The 24,581-nt window shown below is 40.1% G+C and overlaps 2 protein-coding genes across 7 annotated transcripts in view; one reads left to right on the plus strand and one right to left on the minus strand.

Annotated features, from left to right (window-relative positions):
• RERE (arginine-glutamic acid dipeptide repeats) overlaps nt 1-24,581 on the plus strand; it is a 416,914-nt gene that overhangs the window by 298,016 nt on the left and 94,317 nt on the right. For all 6 annotated transcript variants that reach the window (XM_061382835.1, XM_061382834.1, XM_061382837.1 and 3 more), the window contains one exon: nt 364-463. In XM_061382835.1, coding sequence (XP_061238819.1) covers nt 364-463 — 100 coding nt within the window. The remainder of the gene's footprint in view (nt 1-363; nt 464-24,581) is intronic.
• LOC133227834 (L-lactate dehydrogenase B chain-like) lies at nt 6,204-7,585 on the minus strand. Its single transcript, XM_061382849.1, is given in 1 exon segment — nt 6,204-7,585. A coding segment is annotated over 1 exon segment (537 nt). The 5' UTR covers nt 7,405-7,585; the 3' UTR covers nt 6,204-6,867.

The following is a 24,581-nucleotide window of genomic DNA, read 5'->3' on the forward strand; positions in this document are numbered from 1 at the left end:
AGTAAAATTTCAAAGGATTCAGTTTTACATATTTTCTGGAGACTGACCTTTCAAAAGTTTATAATCCAGCTGACCATTCTAGCAGATGGTTTTAGATTATTCACGCCCTCAAAACTAAAGTCTAAGTACTGATAAGCATGGGAAGAGAAACAAATGGAATAGAAGGAAAATAACATTTCTTTTTCTTGGTGAGTAAGGAGTGAACTGCAGAGAAACTTAAAAAAATTTTTTTAAGATGAGAGCAGAAACAGGGCTGAGAACTCTGTCTTAATTGTGCATATAGTGGTGATATTTGGTCTGGGCTGGAGCTGCACTCTGAGAACCAAGGGCTGAAATGTCTGCCCTGCTGTGTTCTCTCCGCAGGAGCATGGCAGCCTTCGCTGGGATGTGTGACGGAGGCTCCACAGAAGATGGCTGTGTGGCGGCCTCGCGGGATGACACCACCCTCAACGCACTAAATACGGTGAGACCTTTGAAGTTCTCTAGGTGGGAAGCAAATTCTTCTTTCTCCTGTGCCAGCCATAGGGAGTCTGTGATGATGGCCCATGAAGGGGTCTGAAGTCTCAGAAGGCAGTGCTGTGGGGTACTGCTGGGCTTGAAAGATGGGAGTCGTGGTCCCGGTGGTGGGCTCCCTGACCTTGCCAGTGATATGGCACCTCCAGATTCACCTGGTGACCTGCGTCTGTGCTCCAGTACTGTGGTGAGCCTCTGCCAAGAGCCGGTGATAGTGGTCAGAGTTCACTGAGCTCTCACAAGCCCAGTAGTAGGCACAGTGATCTTACTGAATCCTCACAGCGCCCCTCTTAGGGAGGCTCTGTTATTACCACTGTGTGGACACAGGCAAGTAAGTTGAGAGCAGTGGAGTCACAATCCATGGTCATACACTTAAGATGTAAGTCCAGAGGCCCTGCTTTCCAAGCCTTAATATATTCTTTGAACAAATTTGGTTTTTGTATATTTGGCTTTGGAACAATGTAAATATTTCAGATGTTTATAAAAAAAGTTAAATTAAAAATAATAGTAATCATTTAAAAAAACTAAAGTAAAATGTAAGCCACGAGCATAACGGTACTGAGTTGGTTGCATCACATATCCTGTGTGAGCAGTCATCTGCTTTAATCCTATGACTCCACAGCAGCTCGGAATAACCCAGCTTGAGCCGCCTCTAGCAGTAGGATTCCTGAAACCAGTTTACTTCATTGGACACTCCTTTTTGACCTCAGAGTATATCCTATGCAGCTGTACAGGAAAATGAGTGTGTCATATAGTTCCTTGAAACAGTTTTTCTCCTGTGTGTTCATTAATGTGGAATGATCAGATCTGAAGTAATAATGAATTTTTATGGATTTCTGATCTGTTCACAAAGAGTCTGCATGGTTCTATATACTTACGTAGGATACTGAACATGAGGTTGAGCAACTCTTGGTCGTGATTGAGTGTCATTTAAGCACCCTTTTTGTTTGTCTTTTTCTTGAGAGGTTACTGTAATTGGAAGGGACTTCTTTCAGTCATCTGTTCCAGTCTCTAAATAGATTAGAATCCGAAGCACAGGGAGACCAGGTGACTTGTATGATTGTTGTCAACAATCCAAAAAGTTGGCAACAGACCCCAATTTAGGGATCTTTCTGCTGTACAGCTTGTTGCTGGGGAAACGTGTAGATATCTGAATGACATAGCTGGTTGTTATTCCTGGTCTAGTTGTGTTTCTTGAGTGTTATATAACATTATAATAGTCTCTTATATGTTGGAGGTTGAATCACCTTGCTGGGCATATGCCATGTCCTAAATAAGTGAATGATTTCATATTCCCATTTACTTTTTCACCTGTTTGCTACTTAGAACTTTTGTGGTTATAAGGAATCCTTATTCTGAACATACAGTGATAGAGCCAGAGGGGCCTTTGAGATTGTTTTACAGATGAGAAACTGAGACTCAGAGATGATGACAACATCATCAGTGGCTATAACAGATGTAGCTGTGAATGTCTGTGAATTCAAAATACCCTAAAAAATGTGTGTATATTCAAAGTCACTCTTTGAAATTAGCTGGTTTTCTGTTGGGTTTTGGTATAAAAGCTTTATGCTGATCAGTTGAATTTTGAGTAACAAAAGTGTTGCCATATTTAATTAAATGTCTGTTTTTGACACGTCCTGAATTATCTGATTTATTCTCTGTCTTATTCCAACCCATCTAAAGATCCTGTGGAACATACTTTTGTGCAGAAATAATTTGAGCTATTTTTGCCTGTGGTCCTTTGTAGCAAGTTCCTTCTGAAATTTTCTTAAGCATTGCCGGAGGGTTTTGGTTTATGGTTTTTGTTTCTGTGAAGCTACCTTCTCATCATTTGAAATTCTTCCTGCCTAGGCGAGCCCAGGGTGGCTCAGGTGTCGGATTATGCAATACAAGTGCATTTAGCCATCAAAAGACTGAGTTGTGTGCTCATTTTATGATGAATGGAAACATTTAGTGGCTGTTTTAATTTTTATACTTTTGTTGTACTGGTTCATGGAGCGTTTTAGTTGCAGGCACTTTCTTTAATGAGAAGTGAAGTGATTGGAAAAATCTTGAGAGAAGTTAGTGCTTATTTCACATTCCTTGGAATAAGAGGGTTTTGAGTTATGTTAAGTAATAAATTAAAAAGATTAATTCATTGTCATGTGAGAAGTATTTATTATTTCTTAGAGTATAGCATAGAGTCAAAACAATGTAAAGCTTTTATCAACTTAGAATAAACCTGTGTCTATTTCCTGTTTCCCAGGACAGTGTAGAAATTTAAAGTATATGGAATCTGCAGTGCGGCTACATCATAGTATGTTTAGTAGCCCAATAGGACTGTTTGAATTTCAGTTCAGTTCAGTCGCTCAGTCGTGTCCAACTCTTTGCAACCCCATGGACTGCAGCACTCCAGGCCTCCCCTGTCCATCACCACTTCCCTAAATAAATAGTTTAATAATAGTTTAAAACTGCAGTCACTAATAGAACATTTTTGAACTGTTTGTTCTTTATTATAATTATGAGTGTGCATGCTCAGTCATGTCTGACTCTTCGTGACCCTGTGGACTGTAGCCCACCAGGCTCCTCTATCCCTAGGGTTTTCCAGGCAAGAATACTGGAGTGGGTTACCATTTCCTTCTCCATATTACCATTATATGGACCTATTTTTAAATATAAGCTCCTCTGCATTACTTGACTTTTTTCTTCATTCTTCCCAAATGAGAGTTTTAGTGTATATTAAAAAAAATTTATTGGAGTGTAATTTTTGTGTAATAAACTGCTCTCATTTAAAGTATACAATTTGATGAGTTTTTTTTTAAATGTGTATACAAATGAAGCTACTACAGTGTTCAAGGTAGAAATCATTTCTAGCATCTCCAAAAGTTGCCTCACTCTCTTTTATAATTCTTTGCTGCTTCTAGCCTCAGATAAGCACTGATACATTTTTCTCATTATAGATCAGTTGCATTTTCTAGAATGTTGCATGAATTAGAATAATATTGTATGTAACACTTGGGGTTTGGACTCTTTCAGCACAGTAATTTTATAGTAGATGTATGTTGCATGCCTTTTTTATTGCTGAGTAGTATTCCAATCTGTGGATCTCCATAGTATTTTATCCTTTCCCCTGGTGATGGATATTTGGGTTTTTCCCAAGCTTTTGGCCATCAGGAATTATTACACAAGTCTTTTTTTTAGGACATGTATTTTCATTTCTCTTGAGTAAATACCTGGCAGTGCTGGTAGCTTTTTAGGAAAGTTATCAAGCAGGTTTCCACTGTGGCTGTGCCATTTTACATTCCCGTTAGTAGTGTGTTAGGATTTCAGTTCTTCAGCATGCTCCACAAGACTTGATGTCTTCAGTCTTCTGAGTTTTAGCCATTCTAATGGATATGTAATGATATGTCATTGAGGTTTTTAATTTAAATTTCCTGACAGTAGGTAATGTTGAGCATCTTTATATGTGTTCAAGCCCATTTGTATAGCTTTTTGGGAGGATATCTCTTGCCCAATTTAAAAAATTGTATTATTTGGCCTTTAGTACAATTTAGTTGTAAGAATTATTTTCATATTGAAGATAAAAATGCTTTGATACATGTATTGTAAATATTTCCTCCCGTGGTATGACTATCAAAAAGTATGTAATTTTGCTAAAATCTGATGCATCATTTTTTTTTTAATGAAAATTTCTTTGATCATCTCGTGATTACAAGGTTTGTTTCTATGCTTTCTTTTGAAGTTTTAGTTCTTAGATTCATTTCAAAGTAATTTTACATGTGATACGAGGTAGAGGTGAAAATTCTTTCTTTGCCACACCGAGGCCAGTTGTACAGCCAGGTTTTTTGGAAATAGTCTTTGGTCATTTAATTGCCTTCATGCTTTTATTGAACAACCACTCGTTGTATGTGTTTGTTTTTTTAAGATCCTATTCTGTTTCACTGATGTGACATCTCTCTTTTTTCTAGTACTTCACTATTTTTAATGCTATAGTTTTATAAGAACCCAGGGGATATATCTTCCTATTTTCTACTTGATTTCAAGATTACTTTGGCTGTTTTAGGTAATTTACATTTTCATGTAAATTTTAGAATCAGCTTGCTAGCTTCTGTTTTAAAAAAAGGCTTTGATGTTATTTTGATTGAGATTGCATTGGATGTATGAATCAATTTAGGAAGAATTGATACCTTAACAATTTGAATCTTCCAATCCATGAACTTGATAATAGTATCTCTCCATTTGGGGGGAAAAAAAGTGTTCTTTAATTTCTTTGAGATATTGTAGTTTTCATTGTGCAAGTTTTACACTTATTTTGTAAAATTTATCCCTTAAGTAGTTATTGTTTGAAGATTCTATTGTTAATAAAATTGTATTTTTTAATTTCATTCTCTAAATGTTCATTGATAGGATAGAAATACAGTCAGTTTTTATGTGATGACCTTGTATTATACAAAGAATGCAAGGTTAGCACTAGTAGCTTTCTGGTAGTTCCTTAGGATGTTCCATGTGCACAGTGTCATGTCATCTGCAACAAAGACAGCATTACCTCTTTCTGATTTATGTGTTTTATTTCTTTTTTTGTGCTTTATTACACTTGCTTGAATCTCCAATACAGTACTGGATAGAAATGATGAGAATAGACATATTTGCTTTCTTTCTCATCTTAAAGAAAAAACACTCAGTTGTTCACTGTTATGTGCAATGTAGGATTTTTTTTTGTTATTTAAACAAGCTGAGAATGTTCCCTTTTGTATCTAAGTTTGTTAAGGTTTTTACCATGAATGAACATTGAATTTTGTCAGATGCTATTTTTTTCTTGTGTATCTGTTGAGATGATCATAGGTTGTTATACTTTTTTTGTTAGTTTGGTAAATTACATTAATTAATTTCAGACTTTAAACCAACTATGTTCCTAGATTAAATCCTGCTTGGGTATTATGTACTATTGGATTCAGTTTACTGTTAAAAACTGTCGCCTTTGTGTTCATGACGGACAGTGAGCTGTAGTCATCTTCCTTTGTAATACCTTTGTCTGGTTTTAATATCAGAGTAATACTGATTTAAAAAATTAGTTGGGAAATAGTTCCTCCTCCTCTTTTTCTTTCTCTTAAAGAATTTATAAAGGATTGATCTTTATTGTTAAATGTTTGATAGAATTGACAGTGTAGCCATTTGGGACTACATTTTTTTTTTAATGAAAAGTTAAAAAGTGTTACTGAAACCACGTTCATACAGTAAGTCTCCTGCATAGGAACCTCCAAGTAGCAAACTTTCAAAGATGCAAGCATGTGTTTGCATGTCCAGTTGTGTAAGTTAGTTTGGTGTCTGGTGTACATTGTCATGTACAGTCACTCCGCAAGTGACTGTGCTTTTGTTTACTGTGCAGTACTGTATAGGGCATAGCAGCATGGTATCTTTATTTCAAGCCCAGGGTGTCCGGAATCAAGTATAAAAGCAATGATATAGAGCTGATTGTGTTTGTTGGGTCCTTAGCGTCGAAGAATTGATGCTTTTGAACTGTGGTGTTGGAGAAGACTCTTGAGAGTCCCTTGGACTGCAAGGAGATCCAACCAGTCCATCCTAAAGGAGATCAGTCCTGGGTGTTCATTGGAAGGACTGATGCTGAAGCTGAAACTCCAATACTTTGGCGACCTCATGTGAAGAGTTGACTCATTGGAAAAGACCCTGATGCTGGGAGGGATTGAAGACAGGAGAAAAAGGGGACGACAGAGGATGAGATGGTTGGATGGCATCACCAACTTGATGGACATGAGTTTGAGTAAGCTCTAGGAGTTGGTGATGGACAGGGAAGTCTGGCATGCTCCAGTCCATGGGGTTGCCAAGAGTTGGACACAACTGAGTGACTGAACCGAACTGATGGCTGAAAAACTTGGCATTCATCTCAGCAGCTGCCACAGATGGATTCTGGGAGAACATGGTGACTCAAGCGTGGCTGTGTGGAGTGGAGTGAATGTGGCAGGTGTTTCTCTCCAGGAAGTGAATCCAGAAATGGGAATAGACAATGATAGTGAAAACTGGAAGGAAGTGCATAAGATGGTAGTTGAGAGTGCCTATGAATTCATCAAGCTATTCTTTGGCACTCAGCTTCCTTTATAGCCCAACTTTCACGTCCATACACGACTACCAGAAAAACCACAGCTTTGACTAGACAGACCTTTGTTGGCAAACTAATATCTCTGCTTTTTAGTATGCTGTCTAGGTTGGCAATCCACTCCAGTACTATTGCCTGGAAAATCCCATGGACAGAGGAGCCTGGTAGGCTACAGTCCATGGGGTCGCAAAGAGTCAGACATAACTGAGTGACTTCACTTCACTAGGTTGGTCATAGCTTTTCTTCCAAGGAGGAAGCATCTTTTAATTTTCAGCCATAAGACAGCGAAATATAGCAGAATCCAGATTACATCCACTTGCAATCACACAGTGCTTGGGTAATCCACTTGGTTTCCAGGTAATGTATGTGAGAATGTCTGCTAGGTTGGAAACCACAATGATGATGTAGTTGGGATTGTACTTCACAATCTGAGCAGTGATGAGCTTGAAGACATTAATGTTCTTTTGCACCAGATTCAGGTGCCTCTCCCCCTCTTACTAGTGAACTCTTGCACTTAACACCACGATCTTGGAATTGGCAGTGACAGAGTAATCTTTGTCTGCCACGATTTTTGGTGTCTGAAGGAATAAGCTCTTGTGCTGCAGGTCCATCATTTCTCCTTTGAGTTTATCTTCCAAAACATCCACAAGAGCAAACTCATCAGTCAGAGACTTTCCCAGAATGCTGATGGTAAATACCATACTGACTTGTCCAGTACCCTCTACAGTGATCTTATTGTTTGGAACCGTTCCCTCTTCTTCTGCAACTGGTGCAATCAGTTTTTCCGTAAGAGTTGCCATTGTGCCCAGGGGACAGAAAGTTCTCCAGACAGTGGTAAGGGCAGCACAAAGAAGGCAAAGCAGAGTGCGTCTCCTCTCTTCTTAGTAATTCTTAATAGAGGTTTATCAATATTATTGATCTTTTTGGATAAGTAGTGTTTGGTTTCATTGATTTTTTTTTCCCCCCCTCTGTTGTTTTCTATTTCACTGATCTCTCGATCTTCTGTTATTTCTTTTCCACTTATTTTGGGTTAATTTGAATATTTTTTCCCCTAGCTTCCTAAGTTGGGGTCTTAAATAACTGACACAAATTCAATTTGTTGTTCTTCTATTGCCTTTTAGTTAAAATAAAAAAAAATTTTTTATGTGTGATTTCTTCTTTTACCTGTGGATTATGTAGAATTAAATTGTATAATTAGCATGGACTTAGGATTCTTTTTCCCTCTCTCCTTCTCTCCTTTTGGAATGTTATTGATTTCTAATTTAGTTCTGTTGTGATCAAAGAGTACCCAGTGAGATTTCAATCTGTTGAGATCTGAGACTTGGTTCTTGTCTCAGCATGTGATTTATCTTGTGAATGTTCCATGTAATGAACTTTTATTTTGCAGTTATTAGTTGTACTGTTTTATAGTTGTCAGTTTCTTTGGGGCCATTGATATTATCACTCAGATCTTCTCTGCCTCATTTATTTGTTTTAGCTTTGACTGTGCTGGTCTTTTCTGCTGCGTGCCGACTTTCCTCTAGTTGCACAGAGTGGGTGCTGCTTTCTCGTTGTGGTATGTAGGCTTCTCGTTGCGGTGACTCTCTTGTTGTGGAGCAAGGCCCTAGAACATGGTGAGCTTGCTTCGCAGCTTGTGGGATCTTCCCGGACCAGGGGTCAAACTCCTGTTGCCTGGATTGGCAGGTGGATTCTTAACCACCAGGGACGTCCATTCTTTTATCTAGTTGTGTTGTCAGTTACTGACAGATGTATTAAAGTCTTTCACTGTGATCGTGAATTTGGTTATTTCTCCTTTGTCTCTGTTAGTTTTGCTTCATGTGTGTGGGAACTGTATCACTAGGTGCATGAACATTTCTAATACTGACCTTGCTCCATGTACTAAGCCTGTTCCCCTTTTGGTACAATCCTTTTTGAGCCTAGTGATACCCTTTGTCTTAAATTCAGTTTTGTCCGAAATTCATACAGTGCTCTAGCTTTCTTATGCCTCTTGTCTGCATGTGGTGTGTCTTCTTCCAGCTTCTTACTTTGAATCCTTTGTTTGTTTAAAGTACCTCTTCTGTGGACTTTAGCTTTCTAGTTGTTTCTTGCTTTTTTATCCCATCTGGCAAGCTCTACCTTTTGTTTGGAGTGTTTAGTCCATTTTAACAGTGCAGGTGATTCTCAGGTGATATGAAACTTGAGCCACTTACTTTTTTATAGCAGAACTAGTGTCATTGGAGAATCACAGAAGTAGTTAATATATTATTACTTTTATGGCCACACAATGTTACTTTTGATTCAGTGGTGAACTTGCAAAATAGTTAGGTACACGATTCTTTGTTTGCTCATTACCATTAATATGTATTTCTTATCTTTTTACTTCTTAAAGAAGTTTTGTACTGATATAAAGGAAGAATACGTAATAAACACGTTGGCCTCTCTTACTACAAGAGGGTATTCTTAGTAGCTGTGGGCATACTTCCTAAGGGATGTCAGCAAAAATACGTTTTTGTTGTTGTTCAGTCACTTAGTTGTGTCCTACTCTTTGCGACCCCCGTGGGCTGCAATATGCCAGGCTGCCCTGTCCATCACCAACTCCTGAAGTTTACTCTAACTCATGTCCTTTGAGTCTGTGATGCCATCCAACCATTTCATCCTCCGTCACCCTCTTCTCCTCTTGCCTTTAATCTTTCCCAGCATCAGGGTCTTTTCCAGTGAGTCAGCTCTTCACATCAGGTCAGCCAAAGTATTGGAGTTTCAGCTTTAGCATCAGTCCTTCCAATGAGTATTTCAGGGTTGATTTCCTTTAGGATTGACTGATTTGATCTCCTTGCTGTCCAAGGGACTCTCTTAATAGTCTTCTCCAGCACCACAGTTCGAAGGCATCAATTCTTCATTGCTCATAATATGTTTTATTATGTTTTACTATTTTATTTTAAATTGTGAATGCCTAAAAATGCAGAATTGTTTTATTTATAAACTTACATAGCATGTTAAATAATATGTTAAAGTATGACAAAGCAATGATGCTCTCTCTGAAAGATGGAGATAGAAATATTTCTATGTGTTTCTCTTTAAGGAGTTTTCTTTTAATTAAAATATTTTTAAATTATTTTTTTATTTTGGCTGTGCGTGTCCTCCTTGCTGCACAGTCTTTTCCCTGGTTGTGGTGAGCAGGGGCTACTCTGGTCGTGGTATATGGCCTTCTCATTGTTGCAGCTTCTCTGTTGCAGAGTATGGGTCCTGCAGCAGGGGCGCAGTAGTTGTGGTGCACAGCCGTAGTTGCTCCACAGCATGTGGGATCTTCCAGGAATAGGGGTCAAACCTGTGTCTGTTACATTGGCAGGTGGATTCTTTACCACTGAGCCACCAGGGAAGCCTTATATGCAGTTTTATTTAGGCTTATCTGTACCCATTTAGCTTATATGTAACTCTTAAACATAATTGCTGTGTAACGTATAAATGGCCCATAGTATTCTAATGAGATTAATTCAGCCATCTTGAAATGCTTACATTTATTTGATCTCTTATTAATACAGAATAGACCTTTATATTTACGCTTGGAAGCTATAGCAGAGCCCCATAGTTTGAGAGTAAGTTTTCCTGGAAGATACCATTCTGACTTATTTATACTAAATTGATATTGGATTTTATTCTTTGAGCTCAGATATCTTTCCCATTTCCTGATAAAATTCAGATTCTTTGACTTGTCTTTCTCAGAAACTTATTTGCATGCTTATGTTTACTTTCACTAACACTAAACATATATATGTTCACTATAAGTAAAATTTATAATCATGCAGCAAAGATTTCACCTTTGCCTGGACAGTTTTATTCCCTGAAATATGGATGGCTGTTAGACATTTGGATTAAGCTTTTTACATATTCACGAGAGTATGTATGTGTTTGTTTACTTATTTATGCACACCCACATCTCCTTCAACAGAGGATTAAAGGCTTCCAATCGCTTAATAGTTAGTTTTTATCTCTGATCTATAAATACCACTATTTGTTAACCATTGAGTATTAATCATTTTTGTTTTCTGAGCTATATAACCCAATGCCTGGTACATGGTGGAGATAGACACTAAATATTTGTTGAATCATGGAATAAGTAAATCAGGTTCAGGTCCAAATCACATCACCCAGAGCTTGGTGTTGTAAAGTTGGCACAGCAGAGTAAGCCTACATTCAGAATCATTTTCATGTTCCTCTCATTCATTTTAAAAGGTTTAAGTCTGTAAAACTTCTCTCAGAGATTTTCTGTTTGTTCTTTATAAATGGACTTCACTGAAGCACTTGGCCCTGAATTAGCTTTGCAGTGCTCCAGACTTAAATGGATGTTGATTATTACCCAGCTCCCAAATAATGCACTGCCCAAAGGCCCTTTTATTATCATTTGTCTGGAGGCTCAGACAGTCAAGAATCCGCCTGCAGTGCGGGAGACCTGTGTTCTATCCCTGAGTTGGGAAGATCTCCTGGGAAAGAGAATGGCCACCCACTCCAGTATCCTTTCTTGGAGAATTCCCATGGACAGAGGGGCCTGGTAGGCTACAGTCCATGAGGTTGCAGAGAGTCCAAAAGACATGACTGAGTGACTAAGCACACAAATTATATGATCAGGATTCTCCTAAATTGATTCCACATTCACATCCTTTACTTAAATTCTCCTCTTTTTATTATTCTCCATTCGGATTAGTCACCATTACTTGGTTGGAGGGTGGTAGTTTTGTTCTGTCAGGATTTTGGATGAGAACAGTATTAGTTTATATGCTACATGCTTTCTTTTTATGGAAATCCAATAATTTCATCTGATTATTTCCAATTAGTTTTAAGAACACCTTATGTAAATCAGTTTTGACAAGCACCTTTGCTAGTGTTTTATTTATGTCATAGCAGGATATTGGAATCTTACTCATATTGGTAATGATAGTAGAAATAAAGATGCAGAAAAAGACCATGTAATTGACGTTTTCTCATATAATCAAGACCTTTTCAACTGATTATCAGCATTTGTTGTTCATTCACTATATTGTGTCTGACTCTGTGACCCCATGGACTACAGCATGCCCGGCTTCCCTGTACTTCACTATCTCCTGGAGTTTGCTTGAATTCGTGTTCATTGAGTTGTGATATTAGTTAACCATCTCATCCTCTGTCCATGGTGTAGTTTTATATGCGTGTATGTGTATAACCATTTTTGTTCATAACCATTTTATTTCTCCTGTGGTCAGCTCTGTCGGTATGTCTTTTAAAGTGTGGCATGTACACTAAAGCAGTACTTGCCAGATTGGATCAGCATGTGGTGACAAGACGTTCTCCTCAGTTACCCTGAAAGCTTGCCTTGGTGCAGTAAGCTTTTATGAAAGTGTACGCATCATGTGCTTTTTTTTTTTCCCTTGTGTTTTGTCTTTGTCTTATTTCATTTTTCTGCGGGCAAATGCCTTTGCTAAGCCATTCTCTCCCCCTCTCAGCTTTTTGACTGAATTTTCAACCAGACATCGAACCTTAAGTTTATCACTGTTACTCTCATTTTACTAGGTATCAGCTATTGGTCAGCTGCCTGATGTCATTAATAACAACAATATTAATAAGCTGTAATAAAATTAAAATGTACTTGTTGGTTAAGTGCTTATATGTTAGGTGAAAATTTAAGTGCTTCTTATGAATGATTTCATTTGATCTTTGTAACAATTCTGTGAGAGAAGTTAACACCTGTAGTTTATTAAGCACACTGCCGTATGCACGTTTTAAACTTTATGTGTCGGACTTTGAGGATAGACTGACTCGAGCCCAGCGCCTCGTGGCAGTCGTCTTGAGAATCTGCACTTTGGGAGACTCGCTGTTCAGCCAATTGAAAACCCTTCCTGCTGCCACCTGACTGCATGTATCCCTCTGTCCTCCCAGGGTCTCAGCAAACAAAAGCTTTTACTTTGGTTTGGCCAAAGTTAGAAAGTTCCTTTGCTAATTTAAAAAAATTTCTGTCTCATAAGATTTTTTTTCTGTGCTAAATACTGATAAAATGTTTTGAGGCTTCTGTGGTGGTTTGAAAAATGTCTACTATAACATCAATCAGTTGGAATTTTAGCACCTGTGAACCTGTATGAAGCATTAATATCAATATGGTAAGTATTTAGCAAGTCAAGATAAAAGCCCTTAGTCCTTTTACATTGAAGAAGAGGCTTTAATACAATCATTCACTCATTTATTTATTCAGCAATAAATGTGATGGAGTCCTTGCTCTTTGCAAAGCCCTTATGGGAGAGCATTTGATGAGTGTTGAAATCTAAGTAAGCGTTTAATCTTAGAACAAAGTAGGCCCAAGAGTTTTAAAAGGGTTCATATATTAACATAACTTCTGAAATGTAGAATGTTAAGATTTATAGTGTTTGTACTAGTATGTGTGTTTCTTAATACTAGTTTGAAATATATTTCAGAATAACTTTTTTTTTCCCCTCAGGTCTCCTAGATTAATTTTTTTACCCCAAAGTCTGAAGGTCAGTGTAGTTGTTTCTTGTGGCTGCTCTGGCAAATTGAGTACCGTAAACTTTGGAACTTAAAGCAACAGATTTCTCACAGTTCTGGAGCCCAGAAGTTCAAAATCAGGGTATCAGTTAGGCCATGCTTCCCTCCAGCTCCTCAGGGAGAATCATTCTGTGCCTCCTCCAGCACCGAGTGGCTTCGAGCTCTGTGGGGCCGGTGGTCACTCTTTCTCTTGCGTTCACTTTGCCATCTTCTCTGTGTATCTAGGTCTTCTCTGTCCCATGTTTTTCCACAGCCCCTCTTTTTGTAAGGATGCTGGTCATTGAATATTGGGCCCACCTGAATAATCTAGAATTGTCTTCTCATCTTAAAATCCTTAACTTCATCACAGTCTTGTCTGTAAAGACCTTTTTCTCAAATAGGGTTGCAGTTGCATGTTGCCAGGGTTTGATGTGGAGGTCTTCTGGTGGTTGTTTTTCAGCCCCCAACAGCTGGGTTTTACTATTGTATACAGTGTTACTAAAATAAATTGTAGTACTTATTTTTAATTTTCTGTAATAATTTATTTCCTTCCCCTTTCTATCAGTTATAATTTACTTAGATTTAAGTGTGAACGTTATCATCTTGAGAATGTAAAAATATTATAGTAGTGACTGTGATATTTCTGTAAAATCCTAGGATATTTGATTTATAAAATACTGTCATATTTATATTGGCATAACATACCATGTATTTGGCTTTCTTTGTACAAAGAATATATTTATTTAGATGAGAGAATTATCATCTATGGTTATAGATTATCTATAGAATCTATAGATAACCATAGATTATCATCTATGGTTAACCATGTTAACTGACTTATTCTGACCTGTCAGGTTGCTGAGTATTTCTTCCTTGGCTCTACCCTAGATGGTCCCAGCCTGCCCCTCAGGGGCTGCTGGGGGCAAGGTCTTGTGCTGCTGGTAGATCTGGTCTCCAGTGGCCTGGGGTCAGCCCTGGCTACCTTTGAAGCTGTTGCTTTCTAAAGTCTCTGCTGTCTCTTCCATTTCCTGTCCTTCAGCTCTGCCCTGGCCAGTTCTCTTCTCTAGGAGACAGACATTTTCCCATAGCCAGTCACTCGCAGAGCTTCTTATATCACTACACCGCCTGCCCACCCTGCCTGTCTTGCCGCCCTGCCTTTGGTTAGCTTCCTCCTTGACCATAGAATGGATTGGGTGTGTATTCCAGCTTGTGTGTGTGTGTGTGTACACGCACACGTGCTCAGTCATGTTCGACTTTTTTGGCTCCCTGGATTGTAGCTCTGCCAGGCTCCTCTTTCCATGGGATTTCCCAGGCAAGAATACTGGAATGAATTGCCATTCCTTTCTGCAGGAGATCTTCCTGACCCAGGGATCAAACCTTGGTCTTGGTCTCCTGCACTGTTAGGTGGGTTCTTTACCACTGCGCCACTTGGGAAGCCAGAAGTGTTCCAGCCTACTCCAGTACTTTGGAATACTGGTTCTTCAAGGATTTGGGGGAAGGATGGCTCTAAATTTTTCTCCCCTTCCTCTCCTTCCCCCAACCATGTCACTAATGAGATACTCGTTTTCATGTGTTCTCCAGTCTGACTTCACTGATGCCTCTGAGTTACCATGCTGGCGGCCATCACACAGAATTTTTTGGGACTGTTTTCGAGTTTGAGGTCTTTGGTTTGTGTCGTATTTGCCAAGTTTGGTAGTCTTCCACAGTCAGGCTCTCTTCTGCTGCTGCTGTGTTTTGAAATCGTACAGTCTTTTTCCTTTGTTCTTTCAGACCTGTTGTTAGACTGAGAAATCCAGAATGGTGAGGAGGCTAAGCCTCTCAGGCTCAGGGCGAGGCTTCTTGGTTCTGCAGGGCTGTAGCTGGAGGCACTACTGGGGTTGCCCAAAGCCTCGTTGCTTATTTCTTAGTCACTCACTTTGTTCTTGGCTGAGGTTTCTAGATAAAAGAGCAGTCACTCAGAAGCCTTCCCACCTCTGTAGTCTTGCATGCTTTGCTGTGTGCCTCTTTGATTTTCTTTGTTCCATTACTTTATCATTGCAGCCAGAAAGAATAATGCACTATTGTTTACACAGCCTAAAAATTACTCATCAAAAATCATTAAGGTTAAGGTTACTGAGCCCTGAGGAGGGGAAGCAGTCATTTCTGCACTTAAATTCTTCTGAATAGGAATTCAAGCAATTTTTGTAAATGGTTTCTCTTAATACTGATGCCGTTGATCTTGAGGTTGTTTTTGTTTATTTATTTTAAAGAAATTTAATTGTTTGTAGGAATCTGGTTATAATTGACCTGTGGCTAACTTTCATGTGCACTTCCTAGTTCACTTGAGCATTTAGGAATGGGTTCCCTAATGTCTGCATAAGGGAATAGAGCTATGTTTTTCTATCACCCTCTAGGTTAGAGCTTCCCTTGCCATTTTTCTGTTTTCAAGGCTGTGAAGATTCTAGGAGTAAGTGAAAAAATTGCCACTGTGGCCCTGAGCAGTTTCTGCCTACGATATGAGATAGGTCTTTCTAAGCTGACAAATAATGACGATTCCTGACTCTGCCAGGAGTTTTTCTCTCTGTGGCTGGAGTTACACTCCTCATTCTTTATCATTAAGGTGGGTCTTCTCATCAGTGGATTTGTGTGCTGAGTTCTGAGGAGCTGGCCTCCCTTTCCATGCACTGGACTGGTGGCTTTGATCCACCACAGCCCAGCATCCTTTATGTCCTGGGCTGGAACTCACACAGAAAGCAGGAAGAAAGGTTTTGTTTCTGGGAAGCGAGGTTATATACTGTGAGCTCTGTAGATAATTATGCATAACTTCATTTAAAGACCCGTGGCGTGAACTAGTCCAGCTTTTGCAGAGACCTGAAAGTTAAGACGTTAACCTTAAATCCCTAAGGTGTAAGTGAAAAATCTGCAATAGCTGGTCAGTGTTTGGCCCAGGCAGTATGGCGTAGTTCAGTGGCTATGTTGTTTGTTTACTTTTTCTAAATGAGTGTATTAATATTTCCATTTATTCATTTTTCAATAGAATATCCTTTAGAATTTTACCTTTCAAAAACATCTGTGGAACTTCCCTGATGGTCCAGTGGTAAAGAATTCGCCTGCCGGTGCAGGGGACACAAGTTCGATCTCTGGTTGGGGAAGATCCCACATGCCGCAGGGCAGCTAAGCCTGTGTGCCGCAATTACGTAAGCCCACACGCTAAGAGCCCATGCTCCACAAGAGAAACCACTGCAATAAGAAACCTGAGTGCTGCAACTAGAGAAAGTCTGCATGCAGCAACAAAGACCCAGCCTAGCCAAAAACAAATGAAAATTAAAAACAAAATCTATAAAGAGAAAGAAGATTAAAAACTGAAGGGTTCCGAAAAATGACCCAGTTCAGCCCCTTTGTTACAGAGGAAGAGTCCAGGGGCCACACTGCTGCTCAGAGCAGGGTCCTCCAGGCCCCTCTGCCCAGGCTGCTACTTCCCCCCAGGACAGCCTGGCACCTCACTCCTGAGAGCCCCCCAGGCCATCAGGTTCTCCGTTGTTTCCCTTTTCATCCCCATCTTCCATCCTGTCTTCTCTGTACTGTAGGATAAGCTCACCCCTATGGTGCTCTAAGGCATACTCACTCTCCTAGCACCAGGGCAATTTCCCGTGACACTCGTCGTGTCCCATCCCTTCTCAGTCAGCTTTCCTTAATGGAACATTTCCTCCTTCTGGAATCAGGCTCAGTGATGACCACATATCTTATTTCATCCTAAACAGGCATGAATTCTATGTTCTTCCTTTCCATAGAAAGGAAGATTCTATGTTCTTCCTTTCTACAGCTAAGAAAACTGAGGTTTAGAAAAATAATTTGTTTCTTATCACACAGCTAGTGGCAGGACAAGTGTTTGAATCTAAGCCAGAGCTGGGAGCTTTCTCTCATTTAGATCTCACCTCTGCAGAACCCCCAAACCTGCATCTTTGGTGCCAGCGTCTTCTCAGGTTCTCCTGTCCAGGTGTTTATGTTTGTAAAGACAATGTCAGATTAGATGCTAAAAACAGACAAATAGTCAGAAATGGCTAAGACTTGGTTTGTTCTATATTTTAAAAATAGTTTACTGACCTCAGCTGATGTGCCAGCATTTGGTGTTTGCTTTCTAATCACCTTGTGGTTGAGATCCCTGTTCTGTGGGTTTAGAATAGCTTCAAAAGCACTGTAGCCAGGAGATTGTGACCTGTTTTCTAGATACATATGTGAGAGCTGTGAATGAGAAATGATACAGTGTTGTACTGGCCATGGGAAATTGTTATAAGTGAATTATTGCCTAGACATAATAACTGCCTTTTATTACCTCCTCCTAGAATATTGTTTTTAATTTGACTGTTGCTCTTTATTAAGTATAGGCATGCTCAGTCCCTCAGTGGTATCCAACTCTTTGTGACCCCATGGACTGTAGCCTGCCAGGCTCCTCTGTCCATGGGATTTTCCTGGCAAGAATATTGGAGTGGGTTGCCATTTCCTCCTCCAGGGGATCTTCCCAACCCAGGGATTGAACCCATGGCTTCTGCATGGCCGGCGAATTCTTTACTGCTGAGCCACCAGGGAAGCCCTAAGTATAGGCAAGGTTAATCATATTGTGTATACTGTTGATCTTTAAAATCTGCTTTGTGGAATCATCTTGCTCTTTCAACAGAACAAATAGCACCCTAGTCACTGACACTCTTCTGTTTTTATTATACATTTATTTCATTATTTTGTTTATATGTGTGTTTTCTCTACTCTGAGCTACTCCTGACTAGCCACCCCAGTGTAAGAAAAGACCTTGTGCTTGCCCCATCCCTGCAGCTGGAGGAGTCCCTGAGCTCACTGTTCCCAGCAGATCGCCGATCCTGACATGCTCCAGTAGAGGGGTCGGGGGCAGGGACTGAGTCTTAGGAGTCCTGGACACTGGGCTAATGTGGAATCCTTGCTCTGCTGCTTTGTAGGGAGGTGGCCCCAAGCACGAGGCTGAACCTCTTGGTTTTGTTTCCTCATATGTAGCACTCTTGCCTCAAAAGAGTGGTGTGAAATGATGAAGTTATATACTGAGTAAGTTCTTAGCACCTCTGGAGAAGGGAATGGCAACCCACTCCAGTATTCTTGCCTGGACAGAGGAGCCTGGCAGGCTACAGTCCATGGGGTCTCAAAGAGTTGAGCACAAATGAGCAACTGAACCCACACACAGATGTACAAGTTCTAGCACAGACAACACTCAAGAAATGTTGGTCTCCCCCTCTCTCTTCTCCTTTGTGACCTCAGCCATAATTTCTAGAACATTGTACTTATTCAGAATGTGTTAGAGGGGAAAAGTTATTCCAGCGAATATGTATTTCTTTCTGAAAATTAACTGAATCTTTCCTTCAGCCCTTACTCTCAGCAGTTAAATTCTGTGTCTTTACCTTTATCTCTCAAATGTGTGCCCATAAGAGTATTTAGAGAAATTTATCCTCTCCAGTGCTTAAGTAGCATTATTAGGAGTGATAGTGGCCAAACAAAAATAAGCATTGTGCTTTCAATCTTAACTGTAGTTTTTGAATGTATGTGTGTATCATGTTTTGAGCTTTGTACTAGGTCACTGGGCTTTATTTTCTTGGTCTCCAAAATCACTGTGGATGATGACTGCAGCCATGAAATTAAAAGATGCTTGCTCCTAGGAAGTAAAATTATGACCAATCTAGACACCATATTAAAAAGCAGAGACATTGTTTTGCCAACAAAGATTTGTCTAGTCAAAGCTATGGTTTTTCCAGTAGTCATGTATGGATGTGAGAGTTGTACCATAAAGAAAGCTGAGCACCAAAGAATTGATGCTTTTGAACTGTGTTGACGGAGAAGACTCTTGAGAGTCCCTTGGACTGCAAGGAGATCAAACCAGTCAATCCTAAAGGAAATCAATCCTGAATGTTCATTGGAAGGATTAATACTGAAGCTCCAATACTTTGGCTACCTGATCCAAAGAACTGACTCATTAGAAAAGACCCTGATGCTGGGAAAGATTGAAGGCGGGAGAAGGGGATGACAGAGTGTGAGATGGTTGGATGTCATCACCAATTCAATGGACATGAGTTTGAGCAAGCTCCAGGAGTTGGTGATGGACAGGGAAGCCTGGAGTGCTGCAGTCCATGGGGTCACAAAGAGTTGGACATGACTGAGTGACTGGACTGAACTGAACTGAACAAGGTCATTGGTGATAGAGGAATGAATGAAAATATATAGGCATTTGTGAATTATATATTATGAGAGGACGTTTTCACTTGTCAGATTTCAGACAGCTTTCTCATGTCAGTGAGGAATAATTCAAATGATTAAAACTACATGAGTAATTTTAAGATCGTTTCCAAATTCCACTTTTTTCCCCCTTTCTAAGTTATTTTGGCAATTTCTTATAAATAAACAGTGTATTTTGCAGAGCAAAAGACTTTGAAATCTAATATTATCCCTAATGGACTGCAATTATTTAATATTTAGCATGAATGCAATCTAACCTCAGATAGGCTTTTTCTGCAGTTATTATAATGGCTGTAATTGCAGAAGAATACTTTGGCGTAGCAGTAGCTGCCAGCTGCAATGCCATTTGATCTAAAAAGGTCACAGTAAAAGGGACATTTAAATTAAGTTATAAATTACAATTGAAGAACAATATTTTGATGTGTGAGACCAGAGATGACAGAGCAGGAGATGTAATTCATGGGTTCATTATAGAACAGAGGTGCCTGACAGCTGAGCCGTGCCAAGGGGAGAATTTATTTGCAGCATCACGCAGACAGAAAATGGCAGCTCAGATGAGAAGCTGTAGTAGAAACTCGAAACCTTGTGGTAATACGCAGAGTTTATGCTAATCAGATTGCCCCAGATCCAGCGATGTTTAATGATTGCTGTAATATAAATGAGATGTTCGGACATGTGCACATTTTCAGTCTTATTTAAATTAAGACCTCATCCTTGCTCTATAAAATAACACAGTTTATAACCAGGCATTAAGGTTGATTCTCTCACCTCCCTGTCCAATGTACAGATTTGCTGAAATTTCGGAATTGTTTAGGCAGGAGAGTTAAAGCTTGAAACAAGAATTCTGTCCATGGCAGCTTTGAGGAAGGATATAATTTAGTGTTTATAGCGATCCATGAGAAGTTCAATCATGAGTTAATTAAACAGTAGGCAGTCATTAAGTATTATTTATTCTTTCGAGAAGCTTGCCAGTAAAGCACTTATATATATTAAATTATAGAAAGTAATAAGCAGGGAATGATTTGTCAGGCTGAGTGAGAGGAGCAGGTTTAACTTGGGCAATTACGCAGAAATGTGTTTTTCTTCTTGTGGCCTGACCCTTCCTTCCTACTAATCATGGAGAGGTCAGGGGCTGTCACAGGACACTTGAGGCTGGGTAGTCCCCAGCACCGTGTGCACCTTGAACCTGCAAGTGTTTAAGAAGCTTGCATAATAGCCGTGCCCCTGAACTATTACTCCCCATGATGGTACCGCTGGACAGTTTGTAGCCATTTGGCCTTTTGGGGTGTCTTGTCACATGGTGTCTCATTTATTGCTTTTCACGGTCCTTTGACACAGCGAGGGGCTGATGTTGTTAGTCCCACTTGACACAGATGAGAACCTCAACTCAGCCGGTTTGTGATGAAGCTTTAAGGCATCTGTCTCCCTGCTCAGACTTGATGCCGTGCTCACACTCATGAGGCTGCAGAGGCCTTGACTGTGGGAGCGGTTGTGCAGGCGGGCTGCTGAGCACCTGGAATCTTTTGAGTTGTTCAGAGCATTTCATGCATCAGCCAGCTGTGTCCAATTACAGAGGGCACCGTGTCCCTGGTGTTGTGTCATTTGGTGTTGCCATTCAATTTGTTAAGCAGAACCAAACTAGGGGTTTGCTACTGGAAGCTGCTATTGTTTTTAGCGCTGTCACACCCCCGGTCCACTCTGCTACTGTGCTTGGGCCATCTTAGCCATCTTTGGTGGCACTTTATGTGACAGTTAGAGTTGCTCAGGAGCTCTTGTTGAATGAATGGAAGGACAACAGAGAATGTGATGACAGCAGCCTCCCTGTGGGGCTGGGGTGTCCCTTGGGTCTCAGGGCAGCAGAAGGCATGGCCAAGGAGAGTGGACAGCTGGTCGGGGAAGAGCCACCTGGACTCTGACAGTGAACAAACCAGAATTGAAGGGAAGAGCTCAAGCTGAGCAATCTGTGGAGCAAATTCTGGGAACCAGCTGACAGACTGCTGGGAAGCAGCAAAGCAAAGAGAATTCCACGATGGGTGACTTAGAGGCTAGTGCATTGGTGAAAAATCACCATTTTGTTATCAAATCTCCCAGATACTGACCTGTGGTTTAGGGGAAGATGACTTTTATTGCTACTTGTGCCTAAGTGCAGACCTGCAGTTCAGTGATGTGGAAGCGGCAGATTTACAAGTGCATGCTTCCCTGCATGCTTCCCTGATCATCGGATTAAAACACACACACATATGCATACAGACGTGTGCACATGCACAGCCTGTGATGATGAATTTGAAAACAGTGGTTTTTGTGGAATGGCTTCCTGCTCTACTGCCTGGCGGGTCAGGGTGACAGCGTCAAATCTAGGTTCTTCTCTCTATGGAAGCTTGTGAAGATTAGAAGCTGACTGGATAAGAATGCTCTGTCTTGGTGCCTACTTTTTGCACTGATGTTGACCCAGTAGCTCCAAGATGGTACATTTCTCTGTACATTAAAATTGCTTTAATCCCAGATTTTCCCAGTATGTCTTGGCTGCAAATGGACAGAAAGGTCTCCTTACCTTGCTTTCATTGCTCTTCTGAGACTATAGAGTGAAGCTGTTTGAGTGTCTTCACTGTGGTTTCTTTGAGCAGTCTTCTCTAGGGTAATGGGAGAAAATCTTATTCACAGTGAAGAACCTTTTACCTTAGCTATAATTGGGCACTGAATTTCCCATACTGATGTACCTGTGTGGTCATGATCAGGTTTTTCAAATTTGGAACCCATTTTTCACAGGTTGAGATTGTTCCAGTTCTTCAGAGCTTGACACAGTATTGGGAATATTTTCAAAGACAATCTTTAAAGATTTGAGATAGCCAGTATTTTGGTAAACTTACAAACTCTTAATTTGCATGAGGAATACAGTTGAAACAACTAGTTAAGCTCTAGCTCAAACATTATTTTGGCTCCAGTCTGAAGAAAAACAAATCTTCATAATCCTTCAGAAAACAAACCCTTTTTAAGAAGTGCTTTTTTGTGCCTGATACAGTATATTAAGCAAAGAAAGTGGAACCCAGCAATCCAGCCTTTTAGGACCCTAGGGTATAGGTGTGACTTTAGGTGAACGTGTCACATGAGAACAGTTCTTTAATCTGCTTCTCAGCCCAGCGTTTCCGACACCCATTTCCTGTGCTTCTCCTGGCTCTGTCTGTCCCCCTCACCCAGGAGAGCATCTGGCACCGTTTAGCACTCAGTACATGTTTGCAGAAGGAGTGAAGGATGTCCTGAACTTCCAGTAATTTTCCCAAAGTGCTTGATAGATATTCAAAGAAACAATGTGGGCTGAAACAACTGTTAATATGTTAAAAAGTCCATCTTTAGTAAATATAACTGAAGTGTTTCTTTAAAAATGTAATGCTCTCAAAACTTCCTCAGACTCAATTGCTATAAAGTGGGAATAACTGTTTGCAACGTTAAGAAGGGGCTTGTTGAGAAAGGTCCCTTTGGGTTCTCTGGGAAGAGGGCATGCCAGAACAGAACCTTGTACTGGCCTTCATGAATTCTTGATGACAGCACAGTCACTCCCGACTCCATGCGTTCGGTCAGTATTTGTCACTGTTGTTAAATAGTGCCACACTTTGACTTTTCAGGCGTGTTTTTGGCAGAGATGGAGGAGGTGGACACTCTGGATACTTGTTGGGTCCATGGAGTGGAAAGGTCAGGAATAGGACTATTTTTAGAAGACAGGCTGACAGTGGATCCCATGAGCAGAAGCAATTACCTGTTATTCAGCTTACCAGATATATCACAACAGCTTTGTCAGGGGAAAGTGTGATCTGAACAAAGGAATCACAGATGCGAGGATGTGTTTGAGGGAACACTCTACTAAAGCACCTCATGAGAAACTTGACTGGGGACTCCGTGCAAGCAGGAGCACCCTCCTTGAAAAACCAAACAACCCTGAGTGCAGCAGGTCCCTCAGAACATTTCTTCCAGCTCATTTAAAGCTCTTGGTTCACCAAAAGGCAGGAATGTCATAGGGATTAATGACTTAACTTCATTCACTTGTTCACTTTTGGAATGGGCCCTGTGTTCTTATGAGTAATTTCCTGTTATCAGCCATGTAAGATTTAATTTTTTTTCTGTGTACTGTACCAGAGTTTTAATCAAATTTCATTAATTATTAACATGAATAATTATGTGAAACATAAGTGGTTTTGTTTATAGTTTAACAATTGTTTTTCTGTCTCTGGAAAGGCTACTCTCTAATCTAGAAAATGAATGAAAATTGGACAGAGACTACTTCCTTCATTTTTTTCTCCTTCCTTCTAAAAATAAATAGCTAACACTCATTTAGCATACTATGTGCCAGGTACTTATAAGCAATTTTACATGTAGTTTCTAATGTTATCCTCACAATAGCCCTGAAAGGCAGATGCTATTATTATATGCATTTTTTAAAAATGATAAAATTGAAGCCCAAAGAGGATAAGTAACTTGTCCATGGCCACACACCTAGTAAGTGGTAGAGCTAGAATTCCACTCCAGATAATCTGGCTCCAAAGTCCATAGTTTTTCATCACTTTCTGTATAATTACCCCATTTACAGTAATTACCTCTTATAAAATATTGTTAATTTGCCATGAGCTTTTTATTAAGAATTCATGATTTGATCAACTTGAATTGATTTCAAAGTATCACTAACATGTTGTTGTTCAGTCGCTAGGTCATGTCTGACTTTTTGTGACCCCATGAAACGGAGCATGCCAGGCTTCCTTTTCCTTCACTGTCTCCTGGAGTTTGCTCAAACTCATGTCCATTGAGTTAGTGATGCTATCTAACTATCTCATCCTCTGCTGCCCCCTTCTCCTCCTGCCTTCAATCTTTCCCAGCATCAGGGTCTTTTCCAATGAGTTGGCTCTTCACATCAGGTGGCCAGAGTATTGGAGCTTCAGCCTCAGTCCTTCCAATGAATGAATATTCAGGGTTGATTTCCATTAGGATTGACTGGTTTGGTAAAAAATTAAATAGCCATGCAGTTTTTCCCTTTATTCAGTTCTGATCCTTGCTGTTAAGCTCTCATTATAGATCCTAATTATATTATGCTACTGCTACTGCTGCTAAGTCGCTTCAGTCATGTCTGACTCTGTGTGACCCCATAGACAGCAGCCCACTAGGCTCCTCTGTCCCTGGGATTCTCCAGGCAAGAATACTGGAGTGGGTTGCCATTTCCTTCTCCAGTGCATGAAAGTGAAAAGTGAAAGTGAAGTCGCTCAGTCGTGTCCGACTCTTAGCA

This window comes from Bos javanicus, chromosome 16 (assembly GCF_032452875.1).
Source record: "Bos javanicus breed banteng chromosome 16, ARS-OSU_banteng_1.0, whole genome shotgun sequence".
Taxonomy (NCBI): Eukaryota; Metazoa; Chordata; class Mammalia; order Artiodactyla; family Bovidae; genus Bos; species Bos javanicus.